Below are 26,609 nucleotides of genomic sequence, written 5' to 3'. Positions count from 1 at the left end.
GGCTTTCGCTTCCATTGGTGACAGCCACCTTGGGGTTTTGTTTTCTAACAAATCCTTATATCTTATCCAAACATTAAACAGCGCTTTCCTGACAATGTGGTTTTTAAATGCTTTATGTGCTTTGACCTTATCATACCATAAATATGCATGCCATCCAAATACATTATTAAAACCTTCTAGATCCAAAATGTCAGTGTTTTCTGTTGAAATTTATAATTTGATACAATGAATAGTATACCTTATTTATCTAAGAACACAGCCGGTTACGTCTTGTGTGTTTATTGAGCATGCTTTATGTGACCATAGGTTTGTTCGTTGTTGTTCTGTTGAAGCAAAGCAATGCAAAATGAAATAAAGAGCCTTGTGGCACTTTAAAGGCTAACACATTTATTATGGCATCATATGCATGAAAAAGCCTCTCATGGCCGACACACACACATATATATAGGTATAGAGAAAACTGTAAACAGTGGGGCCCAAAGGCCACAGGATGCAGAAAGTACAGTCTGACATTTCTTTGCAAATCTCAGATGTATACAATACAATAAGCACAGTAACCATTTTCATCAGTAGCAACTGGCAATCTTCCAAACTTTGTTCCGTTAATTACACACCAGGTATGAGAGGAAACTCTGGTTCCAATTGAGCCCCAGATACACAGAATCAAACTTGCCGCAGAAATTCTAGTTCAGTCAGAGGCTGCCTAGTGTGGAGTCAAGTCAAGTTGCAGAGTGTATCCCTGAACAGCTTTGGCAGGAGAGAAGCCTGTGGTCCTCCAGATGTTACTGAACTACAACTCCCATCATCTCTGATAAGGGATGGGGAAGGAAACTGAATCAGTTTGTATTTAAAGACAAACTCTAATTCACACTTTTCAAAACAGTACATGAATCATAACACAGCCACCTTTTGAAATTCACACTTCTCCAAATTTTGCCATGTAGTTCTCCAGCCAAGTGATGTGTACAAAAATACATATACTTGGGCAAAGCGTGCATAAAAATGCATATATTAGTGAAAGTAGCGTACAAAAACACATTATACTGGAGAAAATTGCTTTGCAAAAACTATCTATTTTGCCGAAATAGAATAAAAAAAAATGTGTATATCAGGATAAATTCACAATAAAATGCTGATGGGTTTTCAAGCAGGCTTTGGAAAAATAAATAAATTGCACACCGATGCAGAAATGTGGAGAACCAAATTTAAGACTGGAAAGAGTGTGCTGACATTTTTGCGTCCACGCGAGCACATTAAATTTACATGCCTGCACCGTAGGTGTATGCATATCCCACCGCTTCCATCAATTCCCTCCCCACTGAGATTTAACTTTTAGAGGACCTGGGGAGGGGTCTGAAGCCTGAAGACTGGGGTGGGCAGGTGAGGGTGGAGTGAAATAGCCCCTGTGTCTTTTGTCTTCTTAGCTACCATCTTTGATGGGATCAGACTTGGTGGAGGCAAGAAGAACCTTCATTTGTTGTTCATCCTCTTGGAGGGGTCTTGACCTTAAAAGTAAAAGCAATTGAACAGAAATAAGCAATACAGGAGGTGGTGATCATGCCCTATGCGGAAATGGCGGAAGGAGATGGGCATGTTTATCTAACCGTCTTAGAGACTTCACTCTGGATTTGTGTAGGGTTTACTCCTTCGCCTTTTCTTCTCCCAAAGATATCCCACAAGGCATTTACTGTTCACTAAATGTGTATAGGCTCCTGCCAACCTAGCAGTTCGAAAGCACATCAAGTGCAAGTAGATAAGTAGGTACCGCTCTGGCGGGAAGGTAAACAGTGTTTCCGTGCGCTGCTCTGGTTCGCCAGAAGCGGCTTTGTCATGCTGGCCACATGACCTGGAAGCTGTGCGTCGGCTCCCTTGGCCAATAAAGCGAGATGAGCGCTGCAACCCCAGAGTTGGCCACAACTGGACCTAATGGTCAGGGGTCCCTTTATCTTTAAATGTGTATAGGATTCCAGCCTAAAAGTCTTATAAATTCCTCAGTTAAAGAAGGGAGGGGGTGCTTCTTTTTTTTTTAAACTGTCTCTGAGTAGTATATAGAATTCTGTTTTCTTTCTTAAAGGTAAAGGTAAAGGACCCCGGACAGTTAAGTCCATTCGTGGCCGACTCTGGGGTTGCAGCGCTCATCTTGCTTTACTGGGCGAGGGAGCCAACATTTGTCCACAGACTGTTTTTCCAGGTCATGTGGCCAGCATGACAAAGCTGCTTCTGGCGAAACCAGAGCAGCACATGGAAATACCATTTACCTTCCCGCCGGAGTGGTACCTGTATATCTACTTGCACTTTGACGTGCTTTCGAACTGCTAGGTTGGCAGGAGTTGAGACCGAGCAATAGGAGCTCACCCCGTCATGGGGATTCGAACTGCTGACCTTCCGATCAGCAAGCCCTGGGCTCAGTGGTTTAGACCACAGCGCCACCCGCGTCCCTGTTTTCTTTCTTAGCCAGCCCAATGTGAGGGCAGGGCCACCAGGGCAGAAACCTCCCCAAAACATTAGATATATCTTGAATCTCACCGTCTCTCCACTTCCTCAATTGTCTCTGCAAGTGGGACATTCCGGGTCTCTGGTAGAAAACAGGCAGCAATGCCAGAGATAATGGGAGCCATTCCATAGATTATCAGCGGCAACGGTGCAAATATTTCCCCAGTCATCTTCACCAGAGGGGCTATCATGCTACCCACACGGGCCATGGTACCCCCCAGGCCCATCCCCGATTGCCTGTGGCATGAGAAGAAACTGACGTGAAGATCTGCAGTTTCCAGCTCTTTCTAGAGCTTCTGGTTTGAATGTGGATTGCATGACTGTCAGTTTGCTTAGAGTTTTCTAGGGCAGCATCACACGATACAAAATCGAAATGCAGGGCTCTGCCAGATGACCAGTTTGTTGAGCAGTCATCCTGATTTGCTCACACAAAGCTTAAGGGGCAGCTAGACAGCTTTACTGAACTTTTCATTCTGATTTCTTGGCAGGGAGACTATACAACAATGCATTTGCCATGACTTGCTTGTGAGGTGTTTGTACGTCTTCCTGTTAATCCTTAATTAATTACACACTTTTCAATAGGGATAAAGGAGAAGTTCTGTTTTCATTTAAAGGCAAATCTACCTTAAACACACTTTTCAAAACAATACACAAACCAAAACTCAGCTATCCTTCAAAATTCACAGTTATCTGAATTTTGCATTGTAGGTTTCCAGGACTCCCTTTGACCCACCTGACCACAGTTGGGAAAAGCTCTCCAGAGAAGATGTAGGCGCAGTTGAAGGAGGCCGCAAGGGAGCCTTTGCCGATCACAGCAAAAACCATTCGCAGACTGCTCAGATCTAAGAAGTAAGAGAGACTTGTCAGTCGGAAGCAAAAATTCATGGAGGATAAGGCTACCAATGGCTTCTAGCCTGATGGCTATGCTGAAGCTCTTCTGTTGGAGGACATATGCATCTGAACACCAATAGCTGGAAACTGGAGGTAGGGAGAGTTGCTCGGGTCTTGCTTTTGGGCTTCCCATTGGAACATCTGTCTGGCTGCTGTGAGAACAGGGTGCTGGACTGGGTGAACCATTGACCTGTTCCACCAGGACTCTTCTTATGCCTGGGATTGAGGCCAGTGGGGAGGGGAGACACTATATCTTTGCACTAACCAATTTCTGTGCCGCACTCATAACAAGATCCTCACCTGAAGGCACAAAGATGTTGGCCAGGATACAAAGCCCTGCCAGGATAAGTGACGAAGCCTGGGAGAATCGGCGGCCCACAAACGTGATGGTCAACACTGAGGCCAGCTTGGCTGGGAAGTCAACAGCGCCAAAGACCAGCTGGGTTAGGTAGATGTTGAAGCCAAAGTTCTGCAGGTCCATGGCCAGCCCATAATAGGCAAAGGCGGTGGAGAACCTGGGGTGACAGATCATAAGTCAGGATGCTCAACCAACACGCCCCCAACTTCCTTGCTTCCCAACAATGCAAAAGCTCTTTCTGTCTTGTCTGAAATGGATTCCAATAATCTGTTGGTTTCAGTTTCTGACAGTTCTTTCTTTAAAATCTTACATTCCGTTCTCCACATTTTCATATCAGTTTGCAGTTTTTATTTTTGCGAAAGTTCACCAGCCATTTAGTGTGGATTTCTCCAAAGAGTCACATTTGTATGTGATTTTGCACATCTTAGTAAAGCAATTTCCCCCTGGAAAATACAGTGTTGTATGTGATTTTCACTAATTTAGGCATTTTAGTGCACACTTTGCCCTAGTATATGCATGTGTGTACACATTACCCGGCTGGAGAACTGCCTTTCAAAATTCAGAGATGCGTGAATGATGGTGCCTGGCACCATCCCTAGGGAAAGCATTGCTCAAACAGGGAGCCAACACTGAAAAGGCCCATTCCTCAGACTTCCTTCTTGAGAAAGATAGTTCAGGTATATGCATCCACCCTCCACCTGCCACTGTGAAGACAGATGCAAATAATTCATTCAGCCCCTCTGCATTCTCCTTATTCCAACACCCCCCCCCCTTTTGCACCCCCTATTTGTTTGCTTGCATGTCAGGGCTGGGTCATTGGCCAGTTAGAACAGAGACTCAAAGTAAAGCTGGCTTTTGATTCAAGAAAATAGCATACAAGCAGGGAGCACGCAGGCATGGCTGCTCTCAGTGGCAACGTTGCCAGGACTAGCTCTTGGCTCCTCCTCCTTCCACCTAAATCTTCTCCTCTGGATGTCTCCCAAACTGGTTCAAACTCTTGACCTTTCTGAGCTTTCTGTTCGGCTATATGTAAAGCCCTGCATGGCTTTGGAGTCAAAACGGGAGGGACGCTCAACACAGAGGGACCGGGCAGCTGCTGCAAAGCTGGTGCAGCTTTTGTCCTTTCCACCTTCTCTCTTTCAGGTCCAGGGCCTGATTTCTCTCTCTCTCTGTACCCATATATCTGTACCAGTATACCTGAAGAAGCGTCTCCACCCCCATCGTTCTACCCGGACACTGTCCAGCCCCGAGGGCCTTTTGGCAGTTCCCTCACTGCGAGAAGCCAAGTTACAGGGAACCAGGCAGAGGGCCTTCTCGGTAGTGGCGCCCGCCCTGTGGAACGCCCTCCCACCAGATGTCAAAGAGAACAACAACTACCAGACTTTTAGAAGACATCTGAAGGCAGCCCTGTTTAGGGAAGCTTTTAATGTTTGATGTATTACGGTATTTTAATATTTTGTTGGAAGCTGCCCAGAGTGGCTGGGGAAGCCCAGCCAGATGGGTGGGGAATAAATAATAAATTATTATTATTATTACTCTGTCTTGCTCTCAAAGGGCTTTCTGCCTCAGGCTCTTCTCTTTCCCTCGAGCCTGTTGCTCCTTGCGCCTCCCAACCTCCCTCCATCTCTGACCTGTCTCCAGAGTCCCACCACCACAATCTTGGCTGTGAGCCTTCCTCCTCTGCTGTTTTCCTGGGGGAGTTCTTCAGTTGGAACCTCCTAGCGCTCCTCTTTATCCAGCCAGTCCCCAACATTGCATTGGGGGGGGGGGGAGTTTGTGTTCCTTTTTTTTTGCCCTAGCAAGAAGAAGAAAAGAAGGCACTTGCCAGACAAGGGAGATCCCGCAGGAGATTCTGCGAATAGCAGGTGTCCACACCAGGTCGGCCATGCCGTGGCTGGCTTTGGTGGCGGAGGAGAGCTCCTTTTGCATGCTGGATTTCAAAACCTGAGCAGGAAGAGAGCAAAGTTGGGATAAACCAAGCAGGGGACAGAAGGTCACCAACGCAGCCCTGCAGCTGGATCAGGCCCAAGGCCCATCCAAGCCAGCATTCTGTTCTCCCAGTGGCCAATCAGACGCCTCTTCTGGAAAGCCTATAAACAGGACCTGAGCACAGCGAGAACTCCACCTGCGATTCCCACCAACTGGCATTCAGAGACATGCTGCCTCTGACTGTGGAAGCAGAACATAGCCATCTTGGCCTATAGCCACAGATAGCCTAATCCACCGACACTTCGTCTCCCAAGACTTGTTGCAGAATGAGAAAACAGGGTCATGAAATGCTTTACAGCTCCCGACACAAGTTGGCTGACAATGAACCTGAGCTGTGCAGCAAAGCGTTTTGCTTTGGAAATCAAATCTTAATCTAGCAAGCTCATGCATAGCTTATATAAAAAGGTGGTACACAAATAAAAAGTGGAATGAAATAGTTGAAAGGCATCAAAATATGTTGGCAAATGAGGGACTCGCCCAAGCTGGATTCATAATGGCCAAACGATCTCATGGTTAGCTAAATATGAGTTTATTTGGCAACATTCATGAATGAAAAATGAATAACTAAGTGAAGTGAAATGAAATGGCTGAGCCCTAGGGATATATGAAATAATACTTCTGAGCATGCTCAGAGCACCTTTCCATCAGAGCCAACTGAAGCCAGTCCTCAGGTGTCTCAGGATGGGAGGCCTGAATTTGAACTCTACCGATGAGTTTGCTAGGGCCGTTGCACACATGGCTGCTTCCTAGTTTTGTGCCTGTGCAAAAAGTTGCATTTCTTCCTTGTCCTGCATCCCCAGCGTGATGTACCTCCACACTAAGTTTGTCTCCTTCATTCTTCTTCCCGTTTATTTGGGCGGCTCTCTTGAGGCCTTTCACTGCCTGCTCGTGTTTTCCTGAAATTGCCAGCCATCGTGCCGACTCCACATACAGCCTGCAGACCAAACACAAGGAAAGGGGATTCTTTCAGTAGCTCTCTGAGGGAAGGAAGGAATGGCTAGAGCAGGGAGCAGTTAACTCTTTATCTGAAGAAATGCCTGCTCAGGGGGAGCCAGGCCTAATGAGCACAGCAACTCTTTTCTGTTGGTCTTGCCTTTATGAGGCAGTTGTGGAGGCTGAATGTCTCTGCCTTCCCACAGCTGCCTAAGTCCCCTCCTTTCCCAGATCCTTCCCAGACAATCTGAGACTACACCAATGTGCCTCTCTCTGCTCTTCCCTCTTCATACCTCTTCTGGTCCTGGGAGACCATGGGGGAGGGGAGCTTGGTGCAGCAGGAGAGAGAGAGAGAGACACCCTGGGTTCCTCACCAGCCTGATTCATCTCTGCCTTTTGGGCTCCCTCCACTGCTGCTTCCAATTCTGGACTTCTCTCTGCCACCGAATCTCCCTGCTCACTAAACCCTGTTACCTCTTCTGCTTCCGACACCTCCTCCTCCTTGTCTGCTCCCTCTGTCCACCTATTATCATCCCACCACCACTCCTCAGGCTCTGAGCCTTCTTCCCCTGGGGGTTCCCTTGGGGATTCCCCAGCTTGTGCCTCCCACCATTCCTCTGCATCCCACCACTCCTTGACTGCTTCTGCCTTCTAGTATTTGTCTGTTGCTTGCCTGGATGGAGAAGTCTGATTTTGGCGTGGCTGAAATATAGCCTCCTGGAGAAAGGTAAGATTCACACCTGCTGCCGCGTCCTCTTTTCCCTTTGGCCCTGCCCACCACTGTCTTGTGGCCCCAGGGAAGTCATTCGCAAGGAATGTGGCCCTTGGACTGAAATGTTTTCCCACTCTTGTTGGAAGGATATACTGGGACCGATTTAAAAATGCAGAGTAACCCACAGTGAGCTTGGAGCACCTTCCACTCTCCGTGTCTGGGATTGGGACCTGCGGCGAGCAGGACCCAGCCATGTGTATTACTTCACTTGCTGCAAAATGTGTCAAGCCAGCCCTGATGTACGGGGCGGCCTGATCCCTCCTGCTCCTGCTGCTGTGCTTTGGGCTTCTCTGCCCCAAAGTCCTGCCCTGGTGGCGCCACTGCTAGCAGACCACACTGACCTACCAGGAGTAGAGGAAGAATACAAAGAAAGGCAGGGAGACTGTCAGCTGCAGCCAGCGCCAGCCAGGGATGGCGTACGCCAGTCCAGCCAGGATGAACTGCCCAGAGGTGTAGCCGTAACCGTTGATGGTGCCAACAATGGCACGGTACTTGGTCGGAATCCACTCCATGCCTGGGGAAGGAGACAAGGATACATTTTTTTAAAAAAATGCTGCTTTTTTCAGGTTGGCAACCGATGTCAGAGGAGCAGGGTGAGTAAAAACGATAAAAGTGCGCAGGTAACAATTATGGGTACCACTTTCTTGCCGCGATTCTTGCTGTTCAGGGTAGGAGTCGTACATTAGTTGCCTAGCTAGGATATAGTTTTCTTTTCCCCATGATGCACCTTTGAACCTGAGCTGTTGACTCAAATTCAAGTTGATTAAGTGCCATGGGAGTTGATTGAGTGGACAGGGCACTGAAACACAGAGCTGTTATAGTCACGTAGATTAAAAAGGCGTAGGTTTTTCTTTTCAAATTGGGAGCAATGTTTCAATATACAAAAATAAAGTGTGTAGAAGCGCTGGCTTAGTACAGTTAAAATATAAACCTTTTCCCTTGTAAAGTAGGCTTGTTTCTAAATACACACACACCCTCTCCATTTTCCATCCAGACAGTCATAGAATTATAGAGTTGGAAGGCACCACAAGAGATTCACAGAAGATTGGAAGAAATATACGAACTATTTGAAGAGCAAATTACGCTAGTAGGACTACAAGAAGTTTTGTAAGGAGGAATATATGAAATATTGCAAAGAAGATAAAGAGGAGAGACATTACTTATGATACTTAAATGTAATAGTGCAAGTAAGAAATGTAAATTAAGTGGAAAAGATTGGAAAATTTTCAGATGTGATTGATGGAAGTCAAAAAAATTGTAGAAGATATAAAAGTATGCTTAATAACTGTTGAAAATGATGCTAAAACACACACACACACACACACACACACACACATATATATATATATATATAATTTAGAGAGTTGGAAGGCACCACAAGGGTCATCTAGCCCAACCCCCTTTTTGCCCCATGTGGGGCTCGAACCCACAACCCTGAAATGAAGAGTCTCATGCTCCACCAAATATCCACAAGCAAGAGGCATTGTCAGAGTGCAAGGGCACGTTCCCTCCAGACAAAAACCCCTCAGGGCCAGCGAAAGGTATTGCCTAGGGAAAGGGGGGGGAGGTGTCTGAGGAGAGTCACGGCGGCCAGTTAGACAGGCCTTGGGGGCTACCCTTGGCCCTGGGACCTGAGGTTCCCCATCCCCGGTTTGTAGGATGAAATGGAAGTGGGCCTGTTCTTCTCAGATGGCTTGTAAAGGGCTGCTTGAGGACTTGGCCAGCGAGAGAGGAGCGTCGAAGTACTCACACAGGGAGACGGAGTTAATCGCTATCCCTGACATGGCCATTCCACACAGGAATCGGAAAACGCAGTAAGCCGTGTAGTTTGGCGAGAAGGCAGTGGAGGTGCCCGCCACCCCCATCAGCAGGTAGCTCCAGACGATGAGGGCTTTCCGGCCAAACCTAAATGATGGAGTTGAACATGTATTAATGTGAAGCTAAGAGGAGCCTAAAAAAACTCCCTTATATACCACATCAGGCCATTGGTCTATCTAGCTCACTGTTGTCTCCATGGACTGGCTTTGACTCTCCAGGGTTTCAGGCAGGGGAGCTTCCCAACCCCACCTGAACACACCTGGGATGAAACTGGGAACTCAGGTGTGCAAAGCAGATACTCTCCCATTTGGCTATGGCCCGTCTCCCTTCTTCACTGCAGAGATGGGACCCTCCTGATGTTGTTGCCAGTTTGCATTTCTTAGTGCAGAAAGTATTGACCTGATGTCTAGAGATCTTTCTTAGTCTAATTAATTCAAGAGGGTTCTGGAAGCTTCTCTGTGTGAAAGAAGCAAGCAGAAGGTTCATGATGTTTGGGTTATTCCTTCAGAGAAGCTGAGTACAGCTGGTTTAAATGGGTTCTCTTATCTCTTCTGTCAAGGTCATGCTGACTATAAAAGAAAGGTCAGAAGGAGGCTAGGTTTCACTTTCTCTTTCTATCTCTGGTGTGGTGTTCTGTATACAGTGGTACCTTGGTTCTCAAATGCCTTGGTACTCAAACAACTTGGAACCCAAACACTCCAAACCCAGAAGTAAGTGTTCCAGTTTGTGAACTTTTTCGGAAGCCGAACGTGCTCTGTTTGGAGTGTTACACTTCCGTTTTGAGTGCCACACTTTTGTTTTGAGTGTTATGCTGAGGTCTGTCTGTTTTTGCAATTTATTTTGCGTTTTTGTTTTTGCGGCTCTTTTTATTTTATTTTTGTGAGTGTATGGAACCCAATTCAGCTACTGATTGATTGATTGTGTGACTGCAGTACATTGTTTGTTGCTTATATTTTATGGATCAATGGTCTCGTTAGATAGTAAAATTCATTTGAAATGGCTGTTTCAGGGGGTTTTTTAAAAGTCTAGAACAGATTAATCCATTTTGCATTACTTTCTGTGGGAAAGCATGCCTTGGTTTTGGAAAGCTTTGGTTTTGGAACGGACTTCCGGAATGGATTAAGTTTGAGAACCAAGGTACCACTGTATAGTGTTAAGGTTTAGTCTTATTATAAGTTATTGCAAGTTTAAGTTAAGTCTGTTGCAACTGGATTTCTTGTGGAAGGGCCAATCCTGAATGTATTGGATTTGTGACCATTGTGCTCATTTGCCTTCAGTAGCAGTAAAGCTCTGCTGGATGAAATATTAATTACCTCTGGACTATTTTTGGGGGGCAATCCTGCAACGTGGTTAAGTTTTTACTCTACTAACTATACATTGGAATCTGCTCTGGATCAATACTGAGTACAATTCTATGACAGTTTTTGGGCTACCATCGTCCCTGCCCACAGTAGCTCTTTAGGATTCCTAGAGGTATTTGGACTTGCGAAGAGTTTAAACTTTCAGCTGGAGCCTGATAGGTCCACTGGCTTCACAATAATACCTGTTTTAGGCTCCACCCCTCGATCCAGGTGGCCACGCAACAGGCCACGCCCACATCCCTCACCCACAGCCCAACCACATTGATTTCAAGAGCTGTTATTATACCCCAGAGGAAGGGGACAACCAACCCCCACAAATTGAACTGGGGAATGGGGGGGGATCCATCCGGCTTTGTTGTTTGTAGCCTTGGACCTCACCTGTCCGAGAGGTTGCCAAACAGCACCGATCCGATCAGCACTCCGGCCATGTAGATGGACTGGGCCATCTGCCTCAGGGTCCGGGAATCGCACACCAAATCCCACTAAAAATCGAGGGGGGGGGGAGCAGAGACTGTGTGAGAACAAAGGTGGACATAACATTTGAGGCAGCCTCACAGCGGGGCTTAATTTCTGAGCCTGGAAACCTATTTTCAGCGCGGAATCTGTTTCCAGTGTCCCAGAGGAAAAATTATGTGACTGGTGAACTTCAGGCGAAGGCAATGAAAACAATGACTCATTACAAAGGTGCTGAAAACAATGACTCATAACAATCCTTAAATACCCCCCTTTAGATAATATAACTGTGAACAAGGTAGAGTGCTGAAAGGGGATAAGGAGTAACTTAGGGAAGTCATCATTTAAAGAAGCTGCTTATTTGTTCGTACATTTACAAATAGGTGCAAACGTTTTATGTCCATGTTTCTGATGCTACTGATTCATCCTACCTACTAATAGTAACCTCGCTCTCTCACGCATCCAAAATCCATGCACAAGGAGGGAGGAATCTAGCTCAGAGGAACACCCCCCCCCAGTCCAATTTGCACTTAGCGTGCTAGCTGGTAGATTGGGGGGAAATAAAAATAAAAATAAAAATAAAAAATTTATTTATACCCTGTCCATCTGGCTGGGTTTCCCCAGCATTAAACATTAAAAACTTCCCTAAACAGGGCTGCCTTCAGATGTCTTCTAAAAGTCAGATAGTTGTTTATTTCTTTGACATCTGATGGGAGGGCATTCCACAGGGTGGGCGCCAGGTCCTCTGCCTGGTTACCTGTAACCTCACTTCTCGCAGTGAGGGAACCACCAGAAGGCCCTTAGAGTTGGACCCCAATGTCCAGGCTGAACGATGGGGGTGGAGACGCTCCTTCAGGTATACTGGACTGAGGCCGTTTAGGGCTTTGAAGGTCAGCACCAACACTTTGAATTGTGCTCGGAAATGCACTGGGAGCCAATGCAGAATGGATGGGATCTCTGAGGAAAAGCATGGCTGGCAGGAAGCTTGGACATTTTGCTACAGATCCCACTTGTAGACACTGAAATACAAATTCTTAGGCTTGAAAAACGCCATATCATTATGTGCCAGATGTGAAGAAATCCCTCCCTTTTGCTGTTACATTTTGACTCCACACACTCTGAACCTCTGGCTGTTATAGCTGACATCCCTGACAGATCTGTTGCTATAAGGTGCTTTGGGTCTACAAAATTTAATGAGGTGTACAAAAACTGATTTGCTTGCACAAGGTTTATGCCAAAAATATAAAATGTTCAGTCTTGATTGAGCATCTGTTCTGATTTCTTTTGTCTTTTAAAGCGGCTCTTTAGAATTCAGCATTTTGGTGTGACTCTCTCTTCTAATATACATATTTATGCATGTAATTTTGCCTAATGTACATATTTTTGCAAGCAATTTCCTCATATAATGCAATATTGCATGCTCTTTCTTCCCCCGAGTCACATATTTTTGTTCACGTTATTTGGCAAGTGAATAGCACCCAAATCTCTGGAGAAGTGCGAATTTTGAAGGACAGCTGCTTAGGGGTTTGCATATTGTTTCGGGAGGTGTCAATTAGGGAGCTTTGCGTGAAAGGGTGAATGCAAACCTAATATCTCCTCCAGCCCTATGACTCTTTTCAGCTCTATGAAAAACTGTTGCCTCATTTGTCCATGGCAGGACAGGAACATGCCTTACTTACACCAAGTTACACCATTGGTCTATTTGGCTCAATATAGTCTACACAAGGGTTTCCCAAACTTGGGTCTCCAGCTGTTTTTGGACTACAGTTCCCACCATCCCTGACCATTGGTCCTGCTAGCTAGGAATGATGGGAGTTGTAGTCCAACAACAGCTGGAGACCCAGGTTTGGGAAACTCTGGCTGCACTGACTGGCAAGCGTTTTCCAGGTGCCATTAGGAATTGAAGCAGGGACCTTCTGTATGTAAATAATATATGCTCCTTTCCCTTTTTAAAAAAGTTAAGATTCTAGACCTCATGGTTCTTAACTAAGGAGCTTGGGAAGCTGCCTTCTACTGAATCAGACCACTGGTCCATGTAGTGGACTTGCAGTGGCTCTCCAGGGTTTCAGGCAGGGGACACTCCTTCTGCACTCCAAGCAGGTGCTCTACCACTGCACGATGGACCTCCCAGCCACTTATCCTCAACCCCACTCTCTCAAGGATGGTCCAGATAGAGGGCTGCTCTCTCTCACCTCACTGATGATGGTGTTGGTGAACATGCTCCTGTCGTAGATCCACCCATCAACACATGGCTCAGTGTCCACCACGGCGTTGCTGGGGAGGGTAGCGTTTGGATCCAGGAGCCGCCACTGGGTGGTGACGAAGCGGCGGCACTTCTCTACCTGCTTGTTCTCATCCATCGGGATGGAAATCCGGAGGGAGCTCTCGGCTCCCAGCTGCTGGGTGAGGTTGCTGGCATGGCGGGTGTGGTTGGCCGTGATGCGGGGCCGGCAGTGGTGCTCGGGGATCCCTGCCGTGAAATTCTGCAGGAGGTTGTGGTTGGCCAGAAACATCAGAGGGATGGCCAGGAAGGCGACGGACATCCTTTGGAAGCGGCCCATGCCTCCCAGGTTGTCCAGGATATCTGCAAAAGTCATGGTGGTGTTGGTGGTCAGCCGAGTAGAGTTCCCTGGAGGAGAGGGGCTCCCAGGAGACCCTGATGGGATTCAAGCCTCTGCACACTGGTTGGAGTTTATAGAGAACTGGCTTCTTGTGTTTCAGAAGGCAGAAATGTGGCAATCCACAGTTCCCAGATGGCGTGGCCTGAAATCACCAAAAGCCCGCTGTCGCCCCTTGCTTTTCTCTTCACCTATCAATAATATTGCTCTTCTCTCCAGCTCTCCTTTATTCCCAAGAGAATTTAAGAACAGGGCCTCTACGTGTTGATGCTGAGAAGATGCCTTCAGTATATAGGACCCTCCTGGCCAATCCACATGCTTTGAAAAGCCAGCACTTTGTATAAAAGCTTCGGGCCGGTTAATTTTTTACCTCTGAGAGCAGTTTCCAAGGGGGCGGTGGCAGCTTAAATGGAAGATGCTCCATCTATTGGGAAAGGGGGAAGTGGACCGGAGCAGTGGACCTTGGCATGTTACATCACACGGGTGACATAACAAGAGCTATGGCGCTAAGTCATTCTCAGAGAAGACCCACAGAGATGAATGGGATTCAGTTATTCCCATTCATCTCAGTGGGTTTGCTTTGAGGACGACTAGTGGTGGCTACAAAGCAGAGAGATGGAGCTAGGGATTGGATCTAGGGCTTTGCATCCAGTCTGGATGAATCCTGGATCCTGAAGCTACCAGGGGCTGGTCCATGGATGGTTTGAAACAGCCTTTGATCACCCCCATTGAGTCAGATCCACCCAGAGTGATCTGGAGCTGTCAAAATGGAGGAGGATATTGGGCACTTAGGGTGCAGGAGAGACCCTTTGTGGCATTCTTCCCTCTCTCCTGACTCTCCTCACCACTGAACCCTGAGGTTTGCCACCCATGACCTAGAGTGTGTCTCCTTCTAGCCTTGGGTCTCTGAGGTCAGGGGCTGAAGCTGGGGGCATCAGTTTCAGCTGAGATGCTTTGCAAAGCTTTGCACCTGAAATTCAGGAAGAAGAACACTGCTCTCTTGGCCAGGCTTCCAGTATTTATAACATGCCTGGCCAATGCTAAGGCTTTGTGCTGCCAGCCAATCACAGGATCTGGTGTTGCCCATATTCCCTTGCATGCTTGAGCAGAGCTCCAGAAGGTGAACACATCGTGTGCCAGGTAGCACACTAGGTTAGCCATAAGATTCCTCATTCTAGATGCCAGAGGGTTCAATGTACACAGGCCACACTCACCTCTCCATCCTCCAGCAAGAGGCATTGTCAGAGTTCAAGATCTGGTTCTCAAAGGTTCTGTGGAACCAACTCAATAATGCCCAGGCTTCCCAAATGGCAATACCACAAAGACTGCCTCTCCCCATATGAACCAGCCTGGACCCTACAACCATCACCTGAGGTCCTTCTTCCTGTTCCTCCTCCTCCATGAGAGGTTCGGAGGGCGGCAACAGGAGAACAGGCCTTTTCTGTGGTGGCTCCCCGTTTGTGCCATGCTCTCTCCAGGGAAGCCTTCATTGTACACTTTTAGGCACCAGGCGAAAACGTTCCTCTTCAACCAGGCCTTTGGCTGTGTCCTTTTAGATGTGTTTGTGGGACGGAGGGTTCTTGTTTTGTTCATATTCTTGTTTTTATTATGTATTTTGTATTTTTATTTTGTATTTTTATTCTATGAACCTCCCTGAGATCTTTGGATGAAGGGCAGTTATACACATTTAATAAATGCATCATAAATACGGCATGCAAGTTTATTCACATATCCAGAGAGAAGCAGGTGCAAACATAACGCACCATGAGGAAATGAGCTTATCTGTTGAAATGCTTTTCACCTGTGCTGGCAAGCTGTTCATTAATCTTACAGGGACGTCATACCACACACCTCCCTTTCTTAAAAACAGGAATAGGTATAAGAATAAAATTAACATAAATATCAAAGGGAAAATCAGAGCACCAAAATCAATGCCTACAATGGGGCCAGAGGTCACCAGTACTTAGCCCACCATAGAAAGTGGTCTTATTACCACCGTTCCTCAAGGAATGTACTATATCTTACTAGTAAGAAGTCTTGAGATGTTACATTCATCAGAAGTCTTTCTTTCACAGACATAAACACACCTCTCATGAGGTGCAACTTTGACTTCATTGGTGCCTTCAGTGTCACTTGCAGACACTACAGTGATACCTCAGGTTACAAACACCTCTGGTTACAAACACTTCAGGTTACAGGCTCCGCTAACCCAGAAGTCGTACCTCAGGTTAAGAACTTTACCTCAGGATGAGAACAGAAATTGTGCAGCAATGATGCAGCGGCAGCGGGAGGCCCCATTAGCTAAAGTGGTACCTCAGGCTAAGAACAGACCTTCAGAGTGAATTAAGTTCGTAACCAGAGGTACCACTATAGTAACATGCTCTCTAGGTGGATAAAATTGCCCTGCCCTCAACACACACTGCCAAACTCTTCATGGGCCCAACTGTAAAACCTTAAATGGCACTTGTTGCACCAGCACTTGTAACTACCTGGAGTCCTCGTTTGATATGAACGAGGCTGCCCACATTTCACGGTGACAGCAGCACAGAGCCAGCTTTCATTAGAAGCATAGAGTTGGAAGGGACCATGAGGATCACCTAAACCAGTGATGGCCAAACTTGGCCCTCCAGCTGTTTTGGGACTACAACTTCCATCATCCCTAGCTAACAGGACCAGTGGTCAGGGATGATGGGAATTGTAGTCCCAAAACAGCTGGAGGGCCAAGTATGGCCATCACTGACCTAAACCAACACTGTGCGGTGCAGGAATCTTTTTGCCCAATGTGGGGCTTGAACCCACAACCCTGAGATTTGAGAGCCAGTGTGGTGTAGTGGTTAAGAGTGGTAATCTCGTAATCTGGGGAACCGGGTTCGCTTCCCCGCTCCTCCACATGCAGCTGCTGGGTGACCTTGGGCCAGTCACACTTCTTTGAAGTCTCTCAGCCCCACTCACCTCACAGAGTGTTTGTTGTGTGGGAGGAAGGGAAAGGAGATTGTTAGCCGCTTTGAGACTCCTTAAAGGGAGTGAAAGGCGGAATATCAAATCCAAACTCTTCTTCTTCTTCATGCTCTACCAACTGAGCTATCTTTAGAATCTATCCACAACCCAGTGTTTCCCAAACTTGGGTCTCCAGCTGATTTTGGACTACAATTCCCATTGTCCCCCTGACCACTGGTCTTGCTAGCTAGGGATGATGGGAGTTGTAGTCCAAAAACAAAACAAAACCTGGAAACCCAAGTTTGGGAAACACTGTTCTAGGGCCTTGGAGGACTTTGCTGTAGGATTGTAAAAAGTGCTTCTGCAGGAGAACATGGGGCAGGGCCAGTGAGGGGTGAATTCTGGGAAGGTGTGTGGCCCTTGAAGAGTCCTGGGGGCCAAATAAAGATCAGGCATCAGAGCTGCATTCATCCCGTGCACCTGACGTTTCCTACCCCTGACCTAAATCAATAATCTATCAGGAAACCAAGCTAGTGGACCTGACCCATAAGCAAAGTCAGTGATAAATAAAATCTGTTAAATACCTGGAGTCCAACTTTTATAACTTGGCTACAGTCCCTAAGAAAGGAAGTTGGGTTGATCATTTCCCTCCTGGAGACTGTGGGCAAAGTTCAGTTACCCAATCATCGAGCTCAACAAGATGGCGGCCTTTAGCCAGGAATGTTTGCTGGAATGCATGGCACGGGTTCAAGGAGCAGCTCATCTGCACTCATCTGTTCATGCGCAGCGAGCTGTGCTTGTGCTCTGCGGATCAGTGGTTTGGGCATGGAGTGGAAAATCAGGAATCAACCATTTCTTCCACCAAGTTTGGGTGCAATGTGGCACTCAGTGCATGGAAGGGGCAGGTGGGATGAGCATCCACTGCTTAGTTCCTACAACAGCAACGATGGGGGACCAATGGCCCTTTAGGTTCTGGTGGACTCCCATTCATTTCAGCCTCACTCTGCATGGCCAGACGTCTGGGATGGTGGGAGCTGCTGTCCAAAAGCATCTCAGGGGCCAAAGATTCCCCATCCTTGTACAGCAGGGTACTCAATCTGTTTGGAAGGCCAGCCATCACCTCTCAGCTCACAGGCTGGTTATGTTTACCAATGGAGGGTAAGGCAAAGTCATTCTCAGAATGGAATCATAGAATTTCACGAAGGGACCTCCAGCTAGTCTAACCATCTACTCCAGCCTTTCTCAACCTGTGGGTCCCCAGATGTTGTTGGACTACAACTCCCATCACCCCTAGCTAGCAAGGCCAGAGCTCAGGGATGATGGGAGTTGTAGTCCAACAACATCTGGGGCCCACATGTTGAGAACCGCTGCTCTACTCAGTGCAGAATCTGCAATGGAGAATGCAACTGTAGCTAGGGGTATAGGGCAGGGCTTGCTGATGGTCTTGGGAGCATTTTTCTGAGCAACACTGCACATTTGGCTCCTCACATCACCCTGCCAGCCCTGCACTGTTTTGCAAGGCTGGGATCTGATGTGAATGATTCGCCGGGAGAATCCTGTGCTTCCTTTTCTTATGACCCAAGCAGAGGAGGCAACAGCGGTGGCCCATGGGGTGGAGGCCAAAGGCAGTGGCAGCCTCTTGGCGACAACACTATGCTCATCATAAGAAGGATGGAGTGGGGAGTTGTGGGGTGGCAGCAGCCCCACATGGGCATACACACCTGTGGGGCTCCCAATGCCAACCCAGAGTAAGCATGGGGGGAGAAATTAGATCTAGTTGGTGCATCATCCTGCACAACGGCTATGCTGACTGGTGCTGATGGTGCATATTGGGGAGGCCAGGTAAGCCCTGCCCCACATGATCAATCGCAAAATGCGGCACATGTGCACCATTTGAATGGCAATGTCTAGCAACTTTGGGAGGCGTCCAGCCCCCTCCAATATTTTATTGGAGGGGGCCGAAGGGACCTCAGCCCCTAGGAATTGGCTCCTATGCTTAGAAGCTACTTCTGCCAGTTGGAGATATCTGAGAACCAAAGTAGATGTGTCAGTAAATGTATCTTCATATTTCACATGCAGGTTTTTTTCAGCAGCTGGAGGGGCTGATAATGATCCGGATCTGGCAGAAGGGGAGGGAGAATTTAATCCTTTCCTAGCCCGCTGCAGTGGCAAGGAAAATCTGGGATCTGAAAGTGCTTAGAGGCCTTTTCCAAGAGTGTGCCGAACCTCAGAGCAGACCTCTCTCGCCTGATTCAAGGCTGCAAGCCTGTTCCTTTTCAGCCTGGGGACCTGGGCCCCTCGTGGCAAAGGCTTGGAGAAGCCACTGGCCCCCATAGGCTCCTAATCGGGAATCCCAGTGTCGGTGGGGGGGTGGGGAGAGAGAGAAAGGTGATTCCATTTCTTTGCACTTCCCAAAGAAACATGCAAACTGACTCACAGCCGGCATCCCTTGAAACGTGCACTTATCTGAATTTGGCAATAACGCTCTCTTGCCAAGTAATGTGTACAAAAAGAATTATGCATATGTAGTGCATACAGTGGTACCTGGGATTAAGAACTTAATTCATTCTGGAGGTCCGTACTTAACCTGAAACTGTTCTTAACCTGAAGCACCACTTTAGCTAATGGGGCCTCCTGCTACCGCCGCACTGCCACCACACGATTTCTGTTCTCATCCTGAAGCAAAGTTCTTAATCCAAGGTACTATTTCTGAGTTAGCAGAGTCTGTAACCTGAAGCGCCTGTAACCCGAGGCACCACTGTATATATTAGTGAAAGTAACATACCAAAAGGCATTGTATTAGGGGAAATTGCTTGGCAAAGATTTGTATATGAGGAAAAGATTGCACTGCAATGTTGATGAACTGTTTAGGAGGACTTTAAAAAAATAATTCACAAACTGTTTAGAAATGTTGAGAACTGAGCTTAAGAGTGGGGGGGGGGGGGAGGAAAAACTGGGAGAAATTGAAATTGGCAGATGGAATTTTCCACCCCACTGATCTCATTTGCCCCTGCATCGCATTCCCACCATGCAAAGATGCCACCGCCTCCGCCCCTTCTCATGAGCAGTGACTGGGCAGCACGGGCTTCAGATAAGAGATGGGGGAGCCTGAGCATCTCACTTTTGGATCTCTTAAAGTTGGTCGGTAAGCAAGCAATGGAGCCCCCACTGAGACACTCGCAGCCTCAGTCACATGGCTGTGTAAGAGAGCCCTGCTGTTCCATAACGCAAGAGCGCAAGAAAACAAAAGGAAGGCAGAGGGGGGAGGAAGGAAGGGTGTTAACCGATCTGTGTGAAGTGCCTTGGAGCCTTTAGAAAAAAACCCCACTGAGCCTTTTTTTCCCTTGCATTGCATTTCCGTCTCTGTAGTCTCCAAACCACCGGCCAAGAGCAACAGGGCCAGAGACTAAGCTGAACTGTGTTCTTATTTGTTCCAGGGCTTCATGAAGGACAAGCAGATCCTGGGAGGGAAGAAAATGAATGTGGAGGTGGCTGCCTAGGAAGCAACTTCCAGGTGGGGGCAGAGGAGAGGCCCAGGTGGAAAGAGGTGGAAGGCAGGATTGGGCTCACTGTTTTGGAGGACGGATTCAAGTGCATACTGGACGAGTCTAGGTTTGCACAGTTGAAGCACAACAAATCCATTGACAGCAACAAGAAGAAAACAATGAGACTTTTTACAGTGAGGAAAGCAATGGGGAAATGTGCTGGAACATGTGGGATGGACTGAATGATGAACAGGAAGACGTATGAATGCAAATCAAAACAGGATGAATGTTCAATGAAGAAAGACAATAGGAAAAAATAAGCACCCTTAGATGTACTGCTGGGTAAATGTTTCGTGGTTATTGTGTTTGTATTTGTTTAAAAACCAATAAAAATTGTGTTGGGATTTGTTGTTGTTGTTGCTTTTTAAAAAAAGACTGGACAATGGGGTTCCTTCAGACAATATGTTTATTCAGGATTTATCCCGACTTGCCTGCACAAAGCTTAAGCAGAGCTTAGATTATTGCAGATCTTTATTGCACATTCGTTATTATTTGTCCGCAGGGAGGTTATACAAGGTCCTGCATTCATCCCAATTTGCTCGCATGGCAGTTATATGTCTTCCAGTAAATCATCTGTTCGTCCCACACTTTGCATTTCCCTGGCCACTGAATACACTACAGCCACCATCTCATTAAAATGCAAACGATATTCATTTCCTCTGCTCGCTCTCTTCAGCATCTCCTGTTAAGGTTGAGGGTGGGAGGAAGCCCCGTAGCTCTACTGTTCTTCAGCGTAGGTCAGCCTTCACCAGCCTGAGTCACACACCCCCCCTGAATGTTTTGGACTCTGAATCACCCATTGCCCCTGGTCACTAGCTGTGCTGATGGGAGTTGGAGTCCCAAACATCTGGAGGTGTCCAGTTTGGCAAAGGCTGGTGTAGACAATACTGACCTAGTAGGATCTGGCTTGGTAAGAAGCAGCTTCCTATATTCCACCTCACATTTTAGAAATGAAGTTTCATCAGCCTGGAGGAAAGCAGGTCAAGAATGCAATCAAAACAGCATCAGAGTCGAAATACCATCAAGTCCACCCATTACAGGAAGTCCAGATTTTTTGCCCCCTTGAGTGATGCCATCCAGTCTGTCTTTCTGAACACAGAGCACGGAGCATGCCAGACTTTTTCCAAAGGGTAAGATTAACCTCAAGCAGCAAGAACTGAACACCCCCTAAAGTCAGTCCACAAGCCATTCTCTCCTCTCCTTAAACAGCATCCTTTGTGGTTTCAGGCTTGGTGGCGTTGAGAAGGGCCTCCATTTGCTGTTGCTGCTTTGGGTCCTTCTGGCCCTGAGATCTGAACAAGACAGAAGGTCCATGAAATACAGTTTGCTATTCCCCCCAATACTGATATAATGTATGCCTGTGCAACTGACGGCACTTTGTAGATCAAACCCATTTGTTTCTCCTGTTCACATAAGTAAGGGGTGCTGTGTGTGTGTGTAAGGTCCACAGCTCAGTGGTAGAGCATCTAGTGGGATAAGAGAGCTGAAAATAATGCCAATGTATATCACAACTGGCAACCCATGCACCCCTTTGTGAAACAAAAATGCTTGTTTACAAAGCTATTGCACTACCAACCTTACTGTATGCTTGTGAAACATGGGCTACTTATAAACACCATCTCCAACTCCTTGAAAGATTTCATCAATGGTGTCTCCAAAAAAATTTACATATCACTTGGAAAGACAGGAGAACTAATACCAGTGTACTGGAAGAGGCAAGCATCACCAGTATCGAAGCAATTCTTCAGCATCAACTTCTTGGACTGGTTATATTGTTCAGATGCCTGATTGTCTTCCAAAGCAACTACTCTATTCCAAACTTAAAAACGGAAAGTGTAATGTTGATGGTCAACAAAAGAGGTTTAAAGACTCTCTCAAGGCAAATCTAAAAAAATGTAGTATAAACACAGATAATTGGGAAACACTGGCCTGTGAGCGCTCCAGCTGGAGAACAGCCTTTACCAAAGGTGCCGTGGACTTGGAAGATGCTTGAACTCAGCACAAAAGGGAGAAATGTGCTAAGAGGAAGGCATGTTTGGCAAACCTTCACCGTGATCAACTCCCACCCAGAAACCTATGTCCCCACTGTGGAACGATGTGTGGGTCCAGAATTGGCCTCCAAAGTCACCTATGGACACACCATTAAGACCATGTTCATGGAAGACAATCTTACTCAGCTATGAGTGATCGCCAAAGAAGAAGATAAGGCAGCTTCCCTTCCTCCTATGAGGAATGTTGGGAAGTGTCCTGATAGCTTCAATGCTCACCTGTTCTCAACTTGCTCAATTGTTTCTGGCAGCGAGGCATTGCGGGTTTCTGGCAGGAAGATGGCAGCGATCCCAGACACCATGGGGGCAGTACCATAGATCAGGTGCGGCAGGTAAGGGAGGTACTCACTGGATATCTTCACCAGGGGGGCTGATATGCCACCCAAGCGAGACAAGGTGTTGCCTAGACCCATGCCAGTCTGCCTGCAAGTCAAGAAGCAAAAGTATTATCCACACAGCTTAGTGGACCCATCCGGCATCCGCAAAGGAGGCACAGTAAATGCAGCCCCACTCCCTGTAACAGGAACTGGAAAACCCACACCCTTCAAGGTACACAGCAGAATAAAGGCTCAGTCCTCCCTCCCCCTCGACAGGGGGTAGTTATCAGCCTTTTTTTAACCTTCAGAGCAGGTGTGATGTTGTCATCTGCCCGAACGCAGTGATAATGAGGCCTTCAACTTTGCTTATTACAGTTTAGCCATAGAGGAAGTCAGCAAATGAAGCAAGGAACCAAACAGAGGCTGGCTGCCCCTTTCTTTGATGGGGTTCCTGATTCATGCTAGCAGTTGAAATGGTGGTGCTTCTCTGCAAGATTACTGTATTTGCATTTCTACTTAAAAGCTAAAGGCTGCACTTCCGCTGTTTGTCGATCTTTGGTGAAAGCTCCTTGTATTTCAAAGCATGCAGTCAGAAGAAAGTACTATTGAGGTTAGTGGAGCTTGCACCTGCAAAACTAGGCATAGGATTGTGGCCATCACTGATCCTAACAAATTGGGTAACTGCTGCTGTTTGGTGTGTGCATAATAATAACAGACGGAATTTTTGGACTCTTGTGAAGTGTTTGGCTACAGTGAGCTCTTGCACCTCAAAACCTCCCATTCTAGTTTAGTGCAAGGGTGGAGGGCTTCTGCCCCAGAGGCTAATTGTGACCATCTCCACAGACCACCCCTCTCACTGGCCTGGCTTCACATCCTGAGTGCCTTTGCCTGGCTGGAATGTGTCCTTGGACTCTGTTAATGTCCCTGGCTTGCCTGGCAGAGAAAGTTGTGTGTGTAGAAGTTCACCTACCATGCAAAGGGGGGGGGGGAAATCACATTCATTGCTCTGCCCACTTTTACCTCTGGCTCCACCCACCACTGGCATGTGGCCCCCAGAAGATTTTCCAGAAGGGAATGTGGCCCCTGGTCTGAAAAAGCTTCCTCACCCCTAGAGGAAAAGGGTAGCACTGAAGAGGAGGAGGTGAGCAAGGGATGTGAAAGGGCCACACCCCCAGGCCACAGGTGTCCCCTGCTTTTTGAGGCCAATCTATTCTTCAGCAGCCCCCTAGAAGACGTGTCTCTCTCACACACCTATTCTCCTCACTTACCGGAGCACCGTTGGATAAAGTTCTCCAGTGTACAAATAGATGCAGTTGAATGCGGCAGCCAAACACCCCTTCCCGAAGACAGCCAAGGAAGCCCGTGTGGTGGGCATATCTGGGGGAAAGGAAGGAAAAGCTTGGTGATACATTAAGGGTTCTCCACTGGCCCATTTCCTGGAATGAAGCCTTGCACTCTTCTCTGTGACTGACAGAAGCTGCGCTGGGAGGCAGCAGCTCTTCGTGCAGTCTTCCCTGGACCTATGTGGAGATGCGAGAGATTGAGCCTGTGACTGGGATCATGGGTGGTTATCAACTAATTTTTATGCAGAGCAGACTCAGTGAAATCCATGGGCCTACTCTGGGTGAAGAATTAGTTGCCTACCACCTAATGTCTCCTGTTTACCTGGTTGTTAGACATGTGTATGTGTGGAAACTCCCAGCTTCTGTGTGGCTGGAATGCCACCTATTGTGAAATGGTAAGGGTCAGATCTGTTGCTCTGCCTCCACTTTGGGGCTGCAGCTCAGTGGTAGAGCATCTGCCTTGCATGTAGAAGGTCCCAGGTTCAATCCCTAATGGCATCCCCAGGTAGGACTGGGAAAGGTTGAAACCTTGAAGAGCCACTGTTGCTCAGTGTAGTCAGTGTTGACATAGATGGAGCAATGATCTGACTTGGTGTAAGGTAGCTTCCTGTTGCTTCTGACCCACTTTTGTCTCTGGCTCTGCAAATGCGGCCCCCGGAATGCTGCCCAGAGAAGAATGCGGCCTTCTGGGTGAATAGGCTCCCCAACCCCTAACATCAGCCCTCAATTGACTCCAGATCCTTGCTGGAGCTACATGCTGGGCTACCTCAATTCCTTTTCTGTATCCGTTCTAAATCTACCCTTCTCCACGGGGAACTGTCTGAGGTCCTGAAGATGAACACAATGTGCAACTTCAAGCCCAGAAGAGACCCCCGTTGTTCCATCTCCAAGATAACACAACACTTCTCCATTCCACACCATCCATTGCCAATTGGCTTGATGTGGTGTGCTCAGATAATTCTTAGCACCACCCACACCTCTAGGCAGAAGAAGAACCTCCTCTCTGACCTTGTGGAACAAAGATGTTAGCCAGGATGGTCAGCCCTGCAAGGACGAGTGTGGCAGCTTGGGTGAACCGGCGCCCAATGTAACTGATGGTGAGGACAGAGATAAACTTGGCTGGGAAGTCAACCGCCCCAAAAACCAGCTGGATCAAGTAGATGTTGATGCCGAAGTGCTGGAGGTCCATGACCAGCCCATAATAGGCAAAACTGGTGGAGAACCTGGGGGTGGAAGAATGAGAGAGTTGGAAGGGAACTCAAGGGTCATTTAGTCCAACCCCACGTCAAATGGCTCAGGACTGCAATACCTCAAGGGCTGCCTCTCTCCATATGAACCTGCCCGGAACCTGAGCTCATCTTCCGAGGCCCTTCTTTGTGTGCCTCCTCCTCGGGAGGTCTGGGAGCGGCAACACAAGAACAGGCCTTTTTTGCAGTGGCTCCCCCTTTGTGAAATGCTCCCCCAGGGAGGTTCAGCTGGCACCTTCATTATACACCATTAGGTGCCTGGCGAAAACGTTCCTCTTTAACCAGGCCTTTAGCTGATTGACATCCAATGCTCTTTTAAAATGTGTGTGGTGTGTGGGTGGGTGGGTGTTATTTGGTTGTTTTTGTTATGTATTTTGTGTTTTTATATTGCGATTTTATGTTGTAACCACCCTGAGACCTGTGGTTATAGGGTGGTATACAAATTTAAGAATTCATAATCACTATTCTCATCCTAATGATCCTTGTTGTCGTTGCCTATGCTAGCTAGAAGCCTGGTGGAAGCTGGAGTCTAACAACACTTAGAGGGTGAAATTTTGGCTACCGCTCTGGTAACGTACAGAAGGACATGGCTAGCTGGAATGATGAGCCAAGAATGCTCCACCCTCCAGCATTTTCTTTCAAGTCCCACTTTGCCTATATCTGCAACTGTTAACTAATAACCACATTTCATGGTACTGACAGTGGGTGGGTGCAGGTTTTGAGAATTCTACCCCTGCCACTGCCATTCAATGTAATTTCATGATTTGAGGGCTGGAGCCTTTCAGTGTGGTTTTACACTACTAGAAACTGCACAGCAAAGGGAGACTCCACTAATTGTGGAATTGCACGGCCCATGGACATCTCTCCTGTCAGAACTCACCACACAAAGCAGAGGCAGCAAGAGATCCTGCGCATGGTTGGAGTCCGCACCAAGTCCACAATGGTGTAGCTGGATTTCAGGGATGCCATTTCTTCCTTCATGTTGGATCTCAAGAGCTGGCAGGGAGGAAAAAAGAATTCTCTGGCTACTGGGCACAAGCAGGAAATATCTGGAAGGGGAACTGAGGTTTTGCTTCTCCCCACTCCCAGTTTTTATAAGTATCAAAGCTGGAAGGTTTGAAGGTATAGCAAGAAGATAGAAACCACTATGGGCTCTTGAATCTTTGCCAGAATCAAATAGTTGGCCATTTCCTCTCTTTGCCTGCACTAAGAGTACTGTTAGCCAAATCTATTTTGCAGATAAGAACACTTACATTTGATTCCGTTCTCATTTAAAGGCAAATCTACCTGATTCACATTTTCTGAAACAATATGTGAGCAAAAACATTGCCTTCCTTTGAATTTCACACCTCCAAATATTGCAATTCGCTTCTCCAGACAAGTAATTTGTACAAAAAATGCATAAGGTGTCCATAGAAATGCACACATTAGTGAAAATAGTTTACAAAAAAACATTATTTAATGGGAAATGTATTTGCAAACAGTG

The 26,609-nt window shown here is 47.2% G+C and overlaps 1 protein-coding gene across 1 annotated transcript in view; it reads right to left on the bottom strand.

Moving 5' to 3' along the window:
- Positions 1–370: 370 nt before the first annotated feature.
- Positions 371–26,609, bottom strand: part of LOC308464802 (uncharacterized protein) — a 34,936-nt gene continuing 8,697 nt past the window's right edge. Inside the window, exons 6-20 of the mRNA XM_080984391.1 lie at positions 26,004–26,119; positions 24,885–25,099; positions 23,802–23,910; positions 22,436–22,639; positions 17,626–17,720; positions 13,261–13,697; positions 10,994–11,097; positions 9,187–9,341; positions 7,782–7,950; positions 6,542–6,665; positions 5,568–5,686; positions 3,685–3,899; positions 3,227–3,335; positions 2,527–2,730; positions 371–1,505 (exon numbers count right to left, since the gene is read on the bottom strand). Coding sequence (XP_080840517.1) covers positions 1,421–1,505; positions 2,527–2,730; positions 3,227–3,335; positions 3,685–3,899; positions 5,568–5,686; positions 6,542–6,665; positions 7,782–7,950; positions 9,187–9,341; positions 10,994–11,097; positions 13,261–13,697; positions 17,626–17,720; positions 22,436–22,639; positions 23,802–23,910; positions 24,885–25,099; positions 26,004–26,119 — 2,460 coding nt within the window. The 3' untranslated portion in view covers positions 371–1,420. The remainder of the gene's footprint in view (positions 1,506–2,526; positions 2,731–3,226; positions 3,336–3,684; positions 3,900–5,567; positions 5,687–6,541; positions 6,666–7,781; positions 7,951–9,186; positions 9,342–10,993; positions 11,098–13,260; positions 13,698–17,625; positions 17,721–22,435; positions 22,640–23,801; positions 23,911–24,884; positions 25,100–26,003; positions 26,120–26,609) is intronic.

Source organism: Podarcis pityusensis (assembly GCF_964106645.2).
Source record: "Podarcis pityusensis genome assembly, chromosome: 16".
Lineage (NCBI taxonomy): Eukaryota > Metazoa > Chordata > Lepidosauria > Squamata > Lacertidae > Podarcis > Podarcis pityusensis.
Note: the sequence above shows the minus strand (reverse complement) of the source record. Positions and strands in the feature narration are given on the sequence as shown.